Genomic DNA, 19,005 nt, shown 5'->3' with positions numbered 1-19,005 from the left:
AGACACACTGCTTGCCAGTTTGTGTGTGCTGGTGAGAACAAAACGATTAAGTCGACATGGCACTCCCCTCAGGGTGCCATGCCAACCTCACACTGCCTATGCAGTATAGATAAGTCACCCCTCTAGTAGGCCTTACAGCCCTAAGGCAGGGTGCACTATACCATAGGTGAGGGCACCAGTGCATGAGTACTGTGCCCCTACAGTGTCTAAGCCAAACTTTAGACATTGTAAGTGCAGGGTAGCCATAAGAGTATATGGTCTGGGAGTCTGTCAAACACGGACTCCACAGCACCATAATGGCTACACTGAAAACTGGGAAGTTTGGTATCAAACTTCTCAGCACAATAAATGCACCCTGATGCCAGTGTACATTTTATTGTAAACTACACCCCAGAGGGCACCTTAGAGGTGCCCCCTGAAACCTTAACCGACTATCTGTGTAGGCTGACTGGTTCCAGCAGCCTGCCACAACCGAGACATGTTGCTGGCCCCATGGGGAGAGTGCCTTTGTCACTCTGAGGCCAGTAACAAAGCCTGCACTGGGTGGAGATGCCATCACCTCCCCCAGGCAGGAGCTGTAACACCTGGCGGTAAACCTCAAAGACTTACCCCCTTTGTTCCAGCACCGCAGGGCACTCCAGCTAGTGGAGTTGCCCGCCCCCTCCGGCCACGGCCCCACTTTTGGCGGCAAGACCGGAGGAGATAATGAGAATAACAAGGAGGAGTCACTGGCCAGTCAGGACAGCCCCTAAGGTGTCCTGAGCTGAAGTGACTCTAACTTTTAGAAATCCTCCATCTTGCAGATGGAGGATTCCCCCAATAGGGATAGGAATGTGACTCCCTCCCCTTGGGAGGAGACACAAAGAGGGTGTACCCACCCTCAGGGCTAGTAGAGATTGGCTACTAACCCCCCAGACCTAAACACGCCCTTAAATTGAGTATTTAAGGGCTTCCCTGAACCTAAGAATTTAGATTCCTGAAACTACAAGAAGAGGAGGACTGGTGAGCTGAAAAACCCCTGCAGAAGAACAACAGAAGACACCAACTGCTTTGGCCCCAGTCCTACCGGCCTGTCTCCTGCCTTCCAAAGAAACCTGCTCCAGCGACGCTTTCCAAAGGACCAGCGACCTCTGAATCCTCAGAGGACTGCCCTGCTTCAAGAAAGACAAGAAACTCCTGAGGACAGCGGCCCTGCTCCAAAAAGACTGCAAATTTGTTTCAAAGGAGCAGATTTAAAGACCCCTGCAACTCCCCGCAAGAAGCGTGAGACTTGCAACACTGCACCCGGCGACCCCCGACTCGACTGGTGGAGAACCAACACCTCAGGGAGGACCCTCCGGCGACTCCAAGACCGTGAGTAACCAAAGTTGTCCCCCCTGAGCCCCCACAGCGATGCCTGCAGAGGGAATCCCCAGGCTCCCCCTGACAGCGACTGCCTGACTCTGAAATCCCAATGGCTGGAAAAGACCCTGCACCCGCAGTCCCCAGCACCTGAAGGATCGGAACTTCAGTGCAGGAGTGACCCCCAGGAGGCCCTCTCCCTTGCCCAGGTGGTGGCTACCCCGAGGAGCCCCCCCCTTGCCTGCCTGCACCGCTAAAGAGATCCCTTGGTCTCTCATTGAAAACCATTGAAAACCCGACGCGTGTTTGCACACTGCACCCGGCCGCCCCCGCGCTGCTGAGGGTGTACTTTCTGTGTGGACTTGTGTCCCCCCCGGTGCCCTACAAAACCCCCCTGGTCTGCCCTCCGAAGACGCGGGTACTTACCTGCTGGCAGACTGGAACCGGGGCACCCCCTTCTCTCCATTGAAGCCTATGCGTTTTGGGCACCACTTTGAACTCTGCACCTGACCGGTCCTGAGCTGCTGGTGTGGTAACTTTGGGGTTGCTCTGAACCCCCAACGGTGGGCTACCTTGGACCCAAACCTGAGACTTGTAAGTGATTTACTTACCTGCTAAAACTAACAATAACTTACCTCCCCCAGGAACTGTGAAAATTGCACTGTGTCCACTTTTAAAACAGCTATTTGTGTTTTATGTGAAAAGTATATATGCTACTGTAATTATTCAAAGTTCCTAAAGTACTTACCTGCAATACCTTTCAAATGAGATATTACATGTAGAATTTGAACCTGTGGTTCTTAAAATAAACTAAGAAAATATATGTTCGATGGCATCTGTCGCTGTAGATACGCATGTTCTGCAATAGCTCGCCATGTGGTGTTGGGCCGGAGTGTTACAAGTTGTTTTTCTTCGAAGAAGTCTTTCGAGTCACGGGACCGAGTGACTCCTCCTTTTGTCTCCATTGCGCATGGGCGTCGACTCCATCCTCGATTGTTTTTTTTCCGCCATCGGGTTCGGACGTGTTCCTGTCGCTCCGAGTTTCGGAACAGAAAAAATAGTTAATTTCGGAAGATTTTCGTCGGTATTGTTGCGTTCGGGATCGGCATACTTAGATTCAACACCGCATCAAAGATCGAAGAGCTCCGGTGCCCTTCGGGGTAGTTTTTCGATCCTCCGTCGGGGCCTGGTCGGCCCGACCGCGTGCTGAAGAACGCCGATGGAACGGACCCCGTTCCGTTTCTGCCCCAAATGCCACAATAAATACCCCTACACAGACCAACACTTGGTCTGCAACCTGTGCCTGTCACCTGAGCACAGCGAAGACACCTGCGAGGCCTGTCGTGCGTTCCGGTCCCGAAAAACACTCCGAGACCGTCGAGCCAGAAGACTTCAAATGGCGTCCGCACCGACAGCCCGACGGGAGTTCGAGGAACAGGAAGAGGAAGGTACCTTCTCGATCCAAGACTCAGACTCCGAAGGATTCGACGATACACAAACCGTGAGTAAGACGTCGAAAACCACACAAAGAAACATTTACAAGGCCCAGGGGACGCCACTGCCACCAGGCCATGGCTCAACCCATAAAATCGGTGACCGACCGTCGGCACCGAAAAAGGCCCAAACAGTGCCGAGATCGTCCGACTCCGGTCGAGACACCGGCACGCAGCCTTCTCGGGACCGAGAAAGTGCTGGAGACAAGCCTCGACACCGAGATGCCGGTGTGGACACGGCTCGACGCCGAGACAGCGGCACCGAAACAGATCGACGCCGAGAGGTTTCGGCCCCGAAAAGGAAAAAAGTCACCTCGGAGCCGAAAAAACACGCAGACAAAGTTTCGATGCCGAAACAAACTGCAAGCGATCCAGCTTCAGGCTCTTATACAGAAGAGCACTCGCTAACCTCCCAAATGCAGAAGCATAGGTTTGAGGAAGAGCTACAAGCAACTGATGCGGACCATACGCAAAAACGTATTTTCATTCAGCAGGGGACAGGAAAAATAAGCACCCTTCCCCCCATTAGGAGAAAGAGAAGGTTGGAGTTCCAGACGGAACAAGCACCACAACCAAAAGTGGTGAAAAGAGTTACACCACCACCCTCTCCTCCGCCCGTGATTAACGTTTCACCAGCACAAACGCCATCACACTCCCCAGCTCACACCACCATGAGCCAGGGTGACCAAGACCAGGACGCATGGGACCTATACGACGCCCCAGTGTCAGATAACAGCCCAGAGGCATACCCTACAAAACCATCTCCACCAGAAGACAGCACCGCGTACTCTCAGGTGGTGGCTAGAGCAGCACAATTTCACAACGTAAGCCTCCACTCAGAACAGGTCGAGGATGATTTCTTGTTCAACACACTCTCCTCCACCCACAGCTCCTACCAAAGCCTGCCTATGCTCCCTGGTATGCTCCGGCACGCAAAAGACATATTTAAGGACCCGGTCAAAAGTAGGGCAATCACACCAAGGGTGGAAAAAAAGTACAAGGCGCCTCCTACGGACCCAGCTTTCATCACAACACAGCTGCCACCAGACTCTGTTGTTGTAGGAGCAGCTAGGAAAAGGGCCAACTCTCACACATCTGGAGATGCACCACCCCCAGATAAAGAAAGCCACAAGTTTGATGCAGCTGGTAAGAGAGTCGCAGCACAAGCTGCAAACCAGTGGCGCATCGCGAACTCCCAGGCACTACTTGCGCGCTATGACAGAGCCCACTGGGACGAGATGCAACATCTCATCGAACATCTGCCCAAAGACTTCCAAAATAGGGCAAAACAAGTGGTTGAGGAGGGACAAGCCATCTCCAACAACCAGATCCGCTCCTCCATGGACGCTGCAGATACAGCTGCACGGACAATTAATACATCTGTAACTATCAGAAGGCATGCATGGCTCCGAACGTCTGGATTTAAACCAGAGATTCAACAAGCAGTTCTCAATATGCCTTTTAATGAAAAAGAACTGTTCGGTCCAGAAGTGGACACAGCGATTGAGAAACTCAAAAAAGATACGGACACTGCCAAAGCCATGGGCGCACTCTACTCCCCGCAGAGCAGAGGGAATTACAGCTCATTCCGTAAAACGCCCTTTCGAGGGGGGTTTCGGGGTCAAAGCACACAAGCCAGCACCTCACAAGCCACACCGTCCAGTTACCAAGGACAGTATAGAGGAGGTTTTCGGGGACAATATAGAGGAGGGCAATTCCCTAGAAATAGAGGAAGATTCCAAAGCCCCAAAACCCCTACTACTAAACAGTGACTCACATGTCACTCACCCCCTCCACACAACACCAGTGGGGGGACGAATAGGTCATTATTACAGAGCATGGGAGAAAATCACTACAGACACTTGGGTTCTAGCAATTATCCAACATGGTTACTGCATAGAATTTCTACAGTTCCCTCCAAACATACCACCAAAAGCACAAAATTTAACAACACACCATTCCAATCTCCTAGAGATAGAAGTGCAGGCACTATTGCAAAAGAATGCAATCGAATTAGTGCCAAACACACAAATAAACACAGGAGTTTACTCACTGTACTTTCTGATACCAAAGAAGGACAAAACACTGAGACCAATCCTAGACCTCAGAGTAGTCAACACTTTCATCAAATCAGACCACTTCCACATGGTCACACTACAAGAAGTATTGCCATTGCTAAAGCTGCACGACTACATGGCAACTTTAGACCTCAAGGATGCTTATTTCCATATACCAATTCACCCATCGCACAGGAAATACCTAAGGTTTGTATTCAAAGGAATACATTACCAATTCAAGGTACTGCCTTTCGGATTAACAACCGCACCAAGAGTCTTTACCAAATGTCTAGCGGTAGTCGCTGCACACATCAGAAGGCAGCAAATACATGTGTTCCCATATCTAGACGACTGGCTAATCAAGGCCCATTCGTTAATAGAGTGCTCAAATCACACAAATCATATCATACAAACCCTCTTCAAACTAGGGTTCACCGTCAATTTCACAAAATCCAAAATTCGGCCACGCAAGGTACAACAATACCTGGGAGCCATAATAGACACATCAAAAGGAGTAGCCACTCCAAGTCCACAAAGAATTCAAAATTTCAACACCATCATACAACGCATGTATCCAACACAAAAGATACAAGCAAAGATGGTATTACAACTCCTAGGCATGATGTCATCATGCATAGCCATTGTCCCAAACGCAAGACTGCACATGAGGCCCTTACAACAATGCCTAGCATCACAGTGGTCTCAAGCACAGGGTCACCTTCTAGATCTGGTGTTAATAGACCGCCAAACTTACCTCTCGCTTCTGTGGTGGAACAACATAAATTTAAACAAGGGGCGGCCTTTCCAAGACCCAGTGCCACAATACGTAATAACAACAGATGCTTCCATGACAGGGTGGGGAGCACACCTCGATCAACACAGCATACAAGGACAATGGAACGTACATCAAACAAAACTGCATATCAATCACCTAGAACTTCTTGCAGTTTTTCAAGCACTAAAAGCTTTCCAACCAATAATAGTTCACAAATACATTCTCGTCAAAACAGACAACATGACAACAATGTATTATCTAAACAAGCAGGGAGGGACGCACTCCACGCAGTTAAGCCTGTTAGCACAAAAAATTTGGCATTGGGCAATTCACAACCAAATTCGCCTAATTGCACAGTTTATACCAGGGATACAAAATCAACTCGCAGACAATCTCTCTCGAGATCACCAACAGGTCCACGAATGGGAAATTCACCCCCAAATACTGAACACTTATTTCAAACTCTGGGGAACACCTCAGATAGACTTGTTTGCGACAAGGGAGAACGCAAAATGCCAAAACTTCGCATCCAGATACCCACACAAGCAATCCCAAGGCAATGCCCTATGGATGAACTGGTCAGGGATATTTGCTTACGCTTTTCCTCCTCTCCCTCTCCTTCCTTACCTGGTAAACAAACTCAGTCAAAGCAAACTCAAACTCATATTGATAGCACCAACTTGGGCAAGGCAACCCTGGTACACAACGCTGCTAGACCTATCAGTGGTACCCTGCATCAAATTGCCCAACAGGCCAGATCTGTTGACACAGCACAACCAAAAGATCAGACACCCAGATCCAGCATCGCTGAATCTAGCAATCTGGCTCCTGAAATCCTAGAATTCGGGCACTTACAACTTACCCAAGAATGTATGGAAGTCATAAAACAAGCAAGAAGGCCATCCACCAGGCACTGCTATGCAAGTAAATGGAAGAGGTTTGTTTGCTACTGCCATATTAATCAAATACAACCATTACACACAACTCCAGAACATGTAGTGGGTTACTTGCTTCACTTACAAAAATCTAACCTAGCTTTCTCTTCCATTAAGATTCACCTTGCAGCAATATCTGCATACCTGCAGACTACCTATTCAACTTCCCTATATAAAATACCAGTCATTAAAGCATTCATGGAGGGCCTTAGGAGAATTATACCACCAAGAACACTACCTGTTCCTTCATGGAACCTAAATGTTGTCCTAACTAGACTTATGGGTCCACCTTTTGAACCCATGCACTCCTGCGACATACAGTTCCTAACCTGGAAGGTGGCATTTCTCATCGCCATTACTTCCCTGAGAAGAGTAAGCGAGATTCAGGCGTTTACTATACAGGAACCTTTTATACAACTACACAAAAATAAAGTCGTCCTAAGGACCAATCCTAAATTTTTGCCAAAGGTTATTTCACCGTTCCATCTAAATCAAACAGTGGAACTTCCGGTGTTCTTTCCACAGCCAGATACCGTAGCTGAAAGGGCACTACATACATTAGATGTCAAAAGAGCATTAATGTATTACATCGACAGAACAAAGAACATCAGAAAGACTAAACAACTCTTTATTGCATTTCAAAAACCTCATGCAGGAAACCCAATTTCAAAACAAGGTATAGCCAGATGGATAGTTAAATGCATCCAAATCTGCTACCTTAAAGCTAAACGACAGCTGCCCATTACACCAAGGGCACACTCAACCAGAAAGAAAGGTGCTACCATGGCCTTTCTAGGAAACATCCCAATGCAAGAAATATGTAAGGCAGCCACATGGTCTACGCCTCACACATTCACCAAGCACTACTGTGTAGACGTGTTATCCGCACAACAAGCCACAGTAGGTCAAGCTGTATTAAGGACATTATTTCAGACTACTTCCACTCCTACAGGCTGATCCACCGCTTTTGGGGAAATAACTGCTTACTAGTCTATTGCAGAACATGCGTATCTACAGCGACAGATGCCATCGAACTGAAAATGTCACTTACCCAGTGTACATCTGTTTGTGGCATCAGTCGCAGTAGATTCGCATGTGCCCACCCGCCTCCCCGGGAGCCTGTAGCAGTTTGGAAGTTACCTTCAATTATTTATATATGTATCATCTCAACCTTAAATAAGTGCATACTTAGTCACTCCATTGCATGGGCACTATTACTACAATTCAACTCCTACCTCACCCTCTGCGGGGAAAAACAATCGAGGATGGAGTCGACGCCCATGCGCAATGGAGACAAAAGGAGGAGTCACTCGGTCCCGTGACTCGAAAGACTTCTTCGAAGAAAAACAACTTGTAACACTCCGGCCCAACACCACATGGCGAGCTATTGCAGAACATGCGAATCTACTGCGACTGATGCCACGAACAGATGTACACTGGGTAAGTGACATTTTCATTTTCTATAACAAAACCTATTGGCCTGGATTTGTCTCTGAGTGTGTGTTCCTCATTTATTGCCTGTGTGTATGTACAACAAATGCTTAACACTACTCCTTTGATAAGCCTACTGCTCGACCACACTACCACAAAATAGAGCATTAGTATTATCTCTTTTTGCCACTATTTTACCTCTAAGGGGAACCCTTGGACTCTGTGCATACTATTTCTTACTTTGAAATAGTGCATACAGAGCCAACCTCCTACAGTAACCAACGTCCTTTTAGAGTTACTTAAGGACTCAGATTTGTCGAGCAAGCCTCTCCACAGAACTATCTGCAAGACCTCTTCTGCTCCTGGCCTCTGGAAATGCTGCTGTTCTGCTTTGGAACCGAAACACACATTCTTCTAGTGGGAAGGCTCCCGCTGCAACATTGTTTCTCCAGATCCTGCAAGAATTCTGCAACATCCAAGGCTGTGCATCCTCCAGGGTCACAAGGACTCTGTTTTCTACTGGAAGCACATAGGCATCTCCCTTGGAGTGAAGGAGTTACTTCCCTGCAACTGCAGGCACCTCAAGACGATGTCGACCGGCTGGTGAGGTCTGCTGTTCCATGAAGATCAAAAGGCTCTCGTTCACAGGTGGTGGGTTTGTGGCTTCAATCTAGGTCCTGCTTGTCGTCTTTCCTTCTTGGGAGACTGTGGGCCCTTGTTCCTGCCACTGGACTGGAACCTCGGGGCACCGCAACTGTTGCACTTGCCAAGGCTTGTTGATTTTTCCTCCATGAGATCTTAATTTGCCAAGATGCCCCAACCGAGAGCACGGCAGCTCGAAGATTAGCTCCCCCCCCCCCGGGAATTGGCCCTGTATATTTTATACTATTTCTGTTGGTTATTTTGTGTATGTATTGTGTGTAGATATCTCCAAAGGGATATATAACAATGCTTGTCTAGTAGTAGTGCTGTAATAAAGAAGTCTTTATTTTTGCACCACTTATGTGGTTCTTTCTTGTGAAGTGAGTTACTGTCTGACTACTGTGGTTTTGCAAGTGTTTTACATTCCTCCTTGATTAGCTTCAGATGCCCTCCTCTGTAACTCCTAGAGAGCTTTTGCTGTCTGGGCACCCATTCACTATCACTAAGGGTTGCCTGGACTCAGTATAGAGTGCCACACCATAAACTTAGTCTTCCCCCTACAGTGGGACTCCATGTCCAGATTTACAGAGAAATTGCCAAAGAAAGAGAGATAAGATTTTCAGAAAATCCTAGTGGAAGGTGGCCTGGTTGAAAACCAGGTAATCAGTGCTGCAACTGATGCCTCTGCCCTCACTGCGCATGGCTATTCTCCTGGAATATCTGCAAGACGTCTTTCTTGGCTCAGAATTACAGGCCTGAAGCCCAGCAAGGAATCTTAAATCTCCTTTTCACTGGAATGTCCCTTTTCGCCACACATACTGACGACGAAATGGCCAAGATGAAAACAGAAGTGGATACTCTAAAGGCAGTGGGCCTCGAAGTGTAAAGAATTCTGTGCCAAATACAGGCCTTATGATCAACCTTATCAACAGGGTGCAAAAGCCCTCACTGGGTTCCACACCAGCAACATCACGCCCGATCACATTACCATCCATGGTGTCCAGGACGCGGAAGGAGTACTCCCCTTCCCTCTACATCTTAATTTTAAAGTGCAGCCAAAACAGTGAGCCATTGCTTCCCTCTTCTCAGTTTCCCACTCCCGAGGGGGTGGGGGGGGGGGGGGGGGGGGGCAGCAGGGAGAGAGAGAGAGGCATTGTCAAGCACCTAAGAGTAGCGCAACATAAGTGACAAATGGGTATTGAACTTTGCTCAAAATCGTTACTTACTCAGATTCCAGTGTCCACCACCAACCCCCCCACCCCCCCCCCCCCAGTCCCACCAAAAACATCCTGTGATCTAAAAGTCTTATTGCAAAAATACACACTGCTCCAAAAAGAAGCGTTAGAGGAAGTTCCTTTCTCACAATGGGAAACAGGAATTTATTCATACTACTTTCTAGTCCAGAAAAAAGGCCTAATACGAGAGTACAGACTGATTCTAGACTTAAGGCTTTTGAACAAGTTAATTTGCAAGTAGAAATTCAGAATGCTTGCCTCTCACCAGATTTACCCCCAACTCCATCTGGGGGACTAGATGTGCTCCCTGAACCTTCAGGATGCCTACTTCCACATTCCAACTGCGAGAAAACATTGGAAGTTTCTGCGCTTCAGCGCGGCATCCAAGCACTGCCATTACAAGGTGTTACCCTTCGGGCTCATTGTGGTAGATGCTGCACACCTGAGGAGGAAAATATTAGTCTACTCATACTTAGACGACCTGTTGATCAAGAGCTCCTCCCCACCGCTTACGCAACAGCACTGTCAGACCTGCCTCGAAACTCTACAGAATCTGGGTCTGCATCTCAATTTCAAAAAGTCTACATAACTACCAACTCTAAGAATACTTTACCTGGGAGCGGCTCTGGATACAAACTAAGCAAAAGTGTATCCTTTGGACGGAGAGGTTATCAATCAAAATGAAATGCTGTTCTCTCCTTCGCATCCCTTGCCCATCAGCCAGACAAGAAGCATCACTACTTGAGTCAATGGCCTCTTGCATCTTTAGAGTCCCCAATGCCAGACTGCACGTGAGACCGCGACAGCAAGCACTGGAACATCAGTGGTTTCAGTATTCGAACCTATGGAACAGCAGTTGCCCTCACACAAGACGCCAGGCAGTCACTCAAATGGTGTATGCAGAGTCAGCACCTACAGATAGGTGTTCCTTTTCACCTAGAACGCCCTACACATATTCTGATCACAGATGCTTCCCTTCCAGGGTTGAGGAGCTCACATGGGGCTCAGCAGGTTCAAGGCTTGTGATCGGACAAGGAACAGCTCTTTCACATAAACATGCTGGAACTCAGGGCAGCCCATCGAGCACTGAAGTCTCTATCCATCCATCCATAGAAACTAGCTCTTTTCTCATTCAAACAGACAACACAACCACAATCCATTATTTGAACAAACAGCAAGGGCCTCTCTCGCGTCCCCTATCACTGGAGGCACAAGCCATCTGGAAACGCCTACGAGCCAGAGACTTAACAATTTCTGCTGTTCACCTAACAGGATTGCTGAACACACAAGCCAACTCTGTCGTACCTTCACAGTGTCTCTCGACTGGGTTCTAAACGAGGACTTCGCTCAAACTCATTTTAAGGAATGAGAGCAACCGCAGATAGACCTGTTTGCAGACAAAACAATCAAAAAATGCCCATACTTTGCCTCCAGGTTCTACTGACCAGGGAAAAAGGGGAATGCCCTTTTGATGAGCTGGTCCGGGAGTTTTCTGTATGAGTCATAACGACAAGAGGACTCCTCCATCTATCAAAATCGGGGTTGCATTTTTGTTCTACTAAAGTACATGTGTCAGCAATTACTGACATCACCTTTTCAACTGTCATTCTTTTAAATACTTGTGTTGAAAGATTTCCTAGAGGGTTTAAAAAAGGCGTTGCAGCCAGTACGATCACCCTCTCCTCCTTCCGAGTTGAATGTGGTACTTTCAAAACTGATAGGTCCACCTTTTGAACAGATATATAAGGCTTCCTTACAGCATCTTACCTGGAAGACTGCTTTTCCAGTGGGAATTACTTCGGCACGCAGTCAGTGAGATTCAGTCTCTGTGCCAAAGAGCCTTGCACGGTGTTTCATCCAAACAGGGTAGTGATGAGGGCTCATCCCAGTTTCCTCCCCAAGGTGGTGTGTAATTCCACATTAACCAGACAATTTCACTTCCTCCGTTCTTTCTTAATCCATCCACACCGTAAAGAGGTTTACACTCTCCAGACCTCGAGTGCCACAATTGTACCTGGAAAAAAACAAAGGACATCAGTTTGATCTCCTCTTTATGAACTATGGCCCTATGAAGACGGGCATTGCCTCCTCTAAGCAAACCATCTCCAGAAGAATAGTTACTTGAATAATGTTAACTTATCAGTTGGCCAACAAGCAATTGCCTGCTAGGCCCACAGCACACACTAAAAGGGCCATGGCGGCACCAGCAGCCCTGCTAAAGAATGGCCCAATCTTTGAAAATTGCAAAGCTGCTACTTGGAGATCGGTGCATACTTTCACAAGACATTACTGTAGAGATTCGGATACCAAGACAGACACCCTAGTAGGATAGGCCTCCTTAAGAAATGTATTACGCTGATAGATTTGGTGTTTGCGTTTGATTTGTCTGCATTAGTATGGGATGGGCTTGCTGTTCTATTCAATATTTGACTATTGATAAGGATCCCCTGGAAGAGAATGATTAAGGTACTTACCTGTAATCCTAGTTCTCTTCCAGGGGAATCCTTATCAAAGCCATGAGCAACCAGCCTTCCTCCCCGGACGAATCTTGCATGCTGCACCAAATACTTACCCCTCTAGTTACCTCCAGCCCCCTCAGTCATCTGACTCCACTAATTGGACCTCCACCACTTCCTTTTCCTTCACCCCCTCTTCCACAACCCTCCCTCCTTTTCCCACTCTCTAGAGTGGTCAGGTTATTCTTCATATGAGGAAACAGCCCAGTGCACTATACAGACCCATATGGCATACTGTACTAGCATGTGCTTATTTATGGATGACCAGTGGGATCATGTTGATCATCCAGGCAACCAAAGTCCTGATCTGTATCCAGCTAGGCCACTCCTTCCCACTAGACGACACTACCATCCAGAGGGCAGCCACTTATAAAGTGGAGATGCATATCCTCCTAAAAACACGGACTACCTGGTAGACGTGCTATCCAAAACAGTGCAGAGTCCACTGCCTTCCAATGTTGAAAGGTATGTTCAAGACCACCACATGCATCCTTAAGCAACCAGTTAAAGATGGGACAGTCACCCAACCGGTCGACAAATACTTAACCTCTCTCAGAGACCCTCTCTACATCCATGGACAGCTTCACCTGATTCCCTAGTGGTGCACACCGGATTCCCTAGTTATGCTTACTGCTCGTATCACCTGATGCCCAGGCCACAGTAGACTCTCCAGATAAGGAGAGCAAAAAGATAGATGTGGCAGAACGAGGATAGCAACACATGCAAGTACGCACTGGAATCTCACCAATTCTGTTGGTTTGCTCTCACAGTATGATAGAGCACACTGGGACAAAATGCAAGACCTCCTCAAGCGTGTCCCTGAGGAATTCAGGCAGAGAGGGAAGGAGTTGATGTCAGAGGGGAAAACAGTTGCAAACACTACCATCTGCTATACATTAGATGATGCTCCCACCACGGCTTGTGCTGGCAATACCAGCATCCTGGCATTTTCTCAGCTTATCCTTTGATGGCTAACACCTTTTCGGTCTGCAAGTTGACCAAATGCTGGATATACTGGAAAAAAAGACACTGGCATAGTTGAGGCTGTAAAGTGCCTTCAGACCTCCTCCCTGAGGAGCTCCTTTCAGAGGCATCAATTCAGGGCAGGCAGTAAAACCACTCACTGAATGTTTCCACATGGTGATGCTGCAGGATGTCCTACCTATACACCAGCAAGACAACTATATGGTGGCATGCGACATCAAGGATGGCTACTTTCACATCTCCATCATTCACGCCTACCAACGCTACCTGCGTATCATGGCAAGTGGCTGGCATTATCAGATCACCCTTATCCCAAGGGTCTTTTACCTAGTGCCTTACAGTCGAGACTTTCCACTTACGGAGAGATGGCATCCTCGTGTTCACTTAGCTCGATGATTGGCTCATTAAGAGTGCAAGCAGCTAGCACTGACTAGCACACAAAGGCTTCCTTTCTTCTCCACTGTCATGGGTTAACCATAAAAGTGACAAAGTCCCTATCGATCCAACACCTTTTTTTAGGAGCAATTCTAAATTCAGTGGCTGGCAAAACCAGTCCATATCCTCAAAGGATTGTGGCCTGTACTACCCCGATCCCCCCCCCCCCCCTTTTTTTTTTTTGCCATGTTGCCTCACAGTAAGATCTGTAATGTGCCTTGTGCATCATCTTAAACCAAGGCCAGCTACACAGGTGCTCGTTACAACAGTGCCTGTGGTGTTGGTAACAGCCAGCGCACATTGCTGTCTGCAGTGGTGGAACATCAACAGTTTGTAGCAGGGCAGGCCTTTCCTAGACCCCCTTTTTGCAAGCCACCATTACCATGTGCGCCTTCCAGTCTAGGTGAAGAGCCCACCTTGAGCTAAACACAGTGCAGGTCCAGCACATCATCTGTCTCAAGGTTCTGGTGGTCTGCCTTACACTCAAAGCTTTCCTACCACTTGTGGAAGGCGAAGTAATCCTCCTGATGAAGAAAGACAATATGATCGGGATAGTCCTCAGTCCCCGCCTCCTTTGCACCTCTTGTTTGCGATTGTCTTTTGATGTTGTAAGATTGTTAGGGACATCCTCCACTAGTGTCCTGTGACAGGAGCTGTGGGGCTCCTTCTGTTGAGACTTTCTTTTGGTCAAGAAGGGCTTCAGCATTGAGGCAGTTTTGTGAGATTTCAAGTCCGAAGTTTTTGGCTCAACGACTCCTTTTTTTTTTTTCTAATGTTACCTAATGGCGTTTTTACTGTTAGGTGATGGTACATCTGACTCTATCCCGATGGCCTTTCCCTCAGCGTCGCATTCCTCTGCCATGCACAGATGCTTTCAGGATGCATGTCTGACATCACAAGGGGCAGGTATAGCACCTGATAACTGATGATTCCCAACAAACAATAAAGACTAATGTATTCAGGACCGAACCTCTAGATGGTAGAACGATGTAGAGAATATGAATCCAGAACACACTTCAAGCTGCTAAACTACTTCTACCAGTAAGTAACCATTTTGTTTTTGGCAGAATAGCATTGGAGACCTTTAGGTCTTTAAAGTTATGCATTAAGTGCCTAATCAGCAACAAGTTCTTTAAAAAAAAATAAAAAGCAGCGTTCTTATAAAGTTTTGAAGCATCTTAACTGTTCTGAAGTTGCTTAAATTTAAAATGTCTATTCGGACAGACCAGCCAATTTGCTAACTCCTCCAGGTAATAATGAAGACGGTCAATCGTTGGAGATAAATGAAATTCATTCTTTCAGACAAGTTTTAAATGAGTTTGAATAAACTTTGCGTGTATTGCTTTGAGCCCATACGTTGAGTTGCTCTAAAAGCTCCAATAATGTTTTGCTTGAAACAGCATTGCTTTACCTAGAAGAAAAGATAACGCTTACTTATTAACAATCAGAATACTAAAGAAAGTTGCATAAGTGTGGTTTCCACATCACAAGTGGATTGTGATAGACTGGCTTGGTTTTGAAAGAGTTAGACCCAGCCATCCTCCCAACTCTTCCTCATAAGGAAAATGAAAGCTGCTTAGCCCTCTGAAGCAGAGAAGAGCTTTTTTTTCCAGTGCGTTGATTAATATTTGTCTACTGAATACAGCAATTTGCATTTTAGGAGCAAGTGGCTTCTTATGTGGCTCTTGAAATATTCTAAAATAGGTATCGTGAGATTCTAATTGCTTGTCCAGACAAGTCTTCCATCACTAGTATATTTTGTTTCTTCAATAGGTATTATTTCATCAAGCATGTACCTCCGCTGACTGAGGAGCAGTTGAACAGGAAGCCTGCCCTTCCCCTAAAAACCCGAAGCACTCCAGAATTCTCTCTGGTTCTGGATCTGGTAAGGTCTTTATTTTTGGCCTTTTTTTGTTGCTCTTGGCATTTTTTCGGTGTTAAACTATATATTCAGTACTCACTTTCAGTGCCTCTTATTGTGGCCTGTTGGCAGAGCAGGGCGATAACACTAACTCCTGCACTTCGAACGCTCCAGTCCCTTTAAGGTACATCAGCATTATCTTCATATTAAAAACTCTTAAATACTTGTGGGCTGTACAAAGGTCACAATATTTATTCAAGCATGCATGATTTCAAACGGTAGTTATCCACTTTAGTGAGCTTCAAAACACAATTAGTAACAATAGCCACGCAAGTCATAAATCATTGCCAACAAGGTCGTATATCAGTCACATGTGTCCGGCCATCAACTTATGTTTGCTGTTGGGTCATAACCACAAAGGTGACCTATCTCAGTCCAGTCCTTACCTCTGCTTGGGCTGTTTTCTGTCTCTTTCCTTGTTGGGCAATCATACATGCCGCTTGAGGGGATGTCCTTGGCGTATTGTTGGTTTTGGCCTTGTTTGAGAGAGGGGGCTAGCCTGTTTTGTTTAGGTCCAGGTTGCTACCATGTTTTCTGTCTGTGCCCTGCTGTCTATCTGGTGGGTCTGGGTTATACCTGTGCGCTGGTTTCCGCTTACTCCTCCTGCTTGCCACGTTCACCCTGCCTTAGGGCATCCCAGGTGAGTGACCCCCTGTTTTGGCCCACCGCCTTACTATGTGGGCCTGAATACCAACAATTCTTCCCCTTTCTATCTGCCATGTTGCCTGTGTGGCTAACATCTCCAGGCGGCTCCCCCAGTTGTTTTGTCTTTCCTTTTTATATGCAGCCCACCTGGACCATGGCTGCCCATAGATTCCCCCAGAAAATCTCCATGCCTTTCCCTGAGAGATATACCCCATCTGGGGTGTATATCCCCAGGCGCCTTGGTTGAATGAGACCGTGTCTGATGCTCTCAAATTCATTGCCCCTGCTGACTGTGATATTCCGCTTTCGCCTGGAGTTATCCACTGCGCTGTTGAATCCGGCTCCTCGCCACCTGATTCTGAGTATGATCTCTGACCACATTATGGTGACCTGACCAAAAGTCCTTGCTGTGTCTGTTCAGCTCAACCTCATACCGTTTAGAAGGTCTTTGCTGCCCAATTGGGCCAGATCGTTGTCCCCTAAGTGAATGATCAACACAACCGGCTGTTTTTGCTGCCACCCCTAGTCGTTTAAGGAGTCAGCTGGGGCCATTTCATACCTGGGTACCCCTACCATTTGATGTCTGTTGCCTTCGGACCCTTCCTTTGATCACCACCTTGGTTCCACCATGCCTCCATTCTATGGATGAAGAATGAATGACCGACTGACCAACCCATACCGTTCTAGGCCGGCTTCCTGTTGAACATAAATGCTGTCATTTGTCCAGGCGGGGGCCCATGCTGTGCTCATAGCCATTGGGTGCATATATATCTTTTGTAGGCATTTGATATTACTGTGTCGATCGCGTCCTCTATTGTAGTGTAGCCCACTGAGCAAGCATCTGGCGCTGCCATTATTTACAGATGCCCCCTGTGGGAAGGAGAGGTGATGAATCAGTCTGAACTGCCCTTGTGCTTTTTTTAGGGACAACCCCCAAGGGGGAAATTACCAAATCGGCAAGGTGAGGCGTGCTCAGGGGGCCTTCAATGCGTCTCATCACCTTTTCTTTTTCTATCTTTTGTTGGACCACCTCTGGGTGTTCCTCTGCAGATTTCAGGTTCTTGCCAAAGCTCCCTGTGATATTGCCCTTAAAAGGTATCTTAAAGCCTCTTCTCCCTATGACCTCTTCCGCTTCTCTTTTTTTGTCTGACCAGTGTTTAAGTTTGCAACTGTATGCTGGCTGGTTCCCCCCCCCCCCCCCCCCCCCCCCCCCCCCAACCCACCCACAGGAAGAGCACGCATGCCTGAATTTGCATCCTGCCCCCCATGTGCATTGGTCTGACTCGTATTTCCAACATATTGCTGGCGGGCCCCTGTCCACAGAGGCCTTCCAACTATGGCTTGGTTTATACATGTGCGCTGGCCTAAACGTCTCCTGTTTCCATTTAAAGGAACGACCTTCCCGGCCCATGCCTTTACCTCCTTTGCCACCATCATTTTATGAATGTAGCTAGACACGTCCTCTACATTCCATTTCTGGATGTGCCTGCATCTTTAGTCTGAAAACCTTATCGTATTCAAGCCTGGCATCCCCAGGAAATTGCCTATGTCCTCATGAATTTTGGACTCGTATAGCCACAGATCTGCTGCACACTCAGGGAATTTCTCAACTATCAGGATGCCATCACTCTCAATGCGTCCAACCAGTTATCAGAGCTTCTCTCTATCCTGGCTTTCTTCCTTTTGCAACTGTCGTCCTCTTTTTTTTGTCGCACTGAGTAAGATCTAGCCCTTCCACGTGGATCTCGAACAATGTGAATGTCAATGAACTCTCTCCTTCACATCCTCTCTTTCACTGCTAATGGGATTGCATTTGCTACCCCTGTGGCCTTTGTGATCATAGTCGGATGACCTAACGAGGGCCTATTGTATGCCTCAGGTGCCAAGCCTGCTGCTGGAGGGCTTTTAGCGGTGTGCCCCTTGTTTCCACGTGTTGCGCCCCTTGGCAGTGTGGGTGACCCTGTTTAGTCCTGATTGGCTCCGTCGCCTGCCCTTGTTTGTCGTGCGTGCCGCTTTCCCTATTGCCCTCGGTACCCGGACTTTGCTCTGTGCCAGGGGTTTTAAATGGCAGCGGTGCAAAGGATTTAAAGCGTTCTTTTATGATAGCAGTAATATCCTCTCCCTCTGCTGTTTTCTCTGTTCCTCTACTGCTGTGCCCCGCAGCTGTGGTGGTAGTTTGAGGCGCCTTCCTTTTGGTGACTTTCTTGGGTGCTTTGATGTCAGTCCTCTGATGCTTCAGAGGATTCTCTAGGTGGTTCCCTCCTTGCTGGGTCCTGCTGCTGCGTCATCCCCATCTGCCATTTTTTGTCGCAGCTAGTCTTTGCCCCTCATTTCGGCTTCTTTCCTTACTCTGGCGATCATCTCTTCAATTTCCTCTGTTTGTTGAACCTGTGGCTGTTCCTCCATGCTTGGTATGTGTTTGGTGCTTTCTTTTTTTGCTCCTCAATTTGTCTGTATTGATGAGGTGATTAACCGGTTAAGACCCCACTGCCTGCCTGATGCTGTGGAACAGCCCGTTCCACACCGGTTTGGCGTTGCGGCTATGCTACGCCCCTGTGCTCGTGTTGTGCTCAGGTTCTAAAGTTCCCTTTGGTT

At 47.5% G+C, this 19,005-nt stretch overlaps 1 protein-coding gene across 3 annotated transcripts in view; it reads left to right on the top strand.

Annotated features, from left to right (window-relative positions):
* The window catches only part of CTDSPL2 (CTD small phosphatase like 2), a 408,424-nt gene that overhangs the window by 133,971 nt on the left and 255,448 nt on the right, over positions 1 to 19,005 (top strand). For all 3 annotated transcript variants that reach the window (XM_069222959.1, XM_069222958.1, XM_069222960.1), the window contains one exon: positions 15,618 to 15,729. In XM_069222959.1, coding sequence (XP_069079060.1) covers positions 15,618 to 15,729 — 112 coding nt within the window. The remainder of the gene's footprint in view (positions 1 to 15,617; positions 15,730 to 19,005) is intronic.

This window comes from Pleurodeles waltl, chromosome 3_1 (assembly GCF_031143425.1).
Source record: "Pleurodeles waltl isolate 20211129_DDA chromosome 3_1, aPleWal1.hap1.20221129, whole genome shotgun sequence".
Classification (NCBI taxonomy): Eukaryota; Metazoa; Chordata; class Amphibia; order Caudata; family Salamandridae; genus Pleurodeles; species Pleurodeles waltl.
Note: the sequence above shows the minus strand (reverse complement) of the source record. Positions and strands in the feature narration are given on the sequence as shown.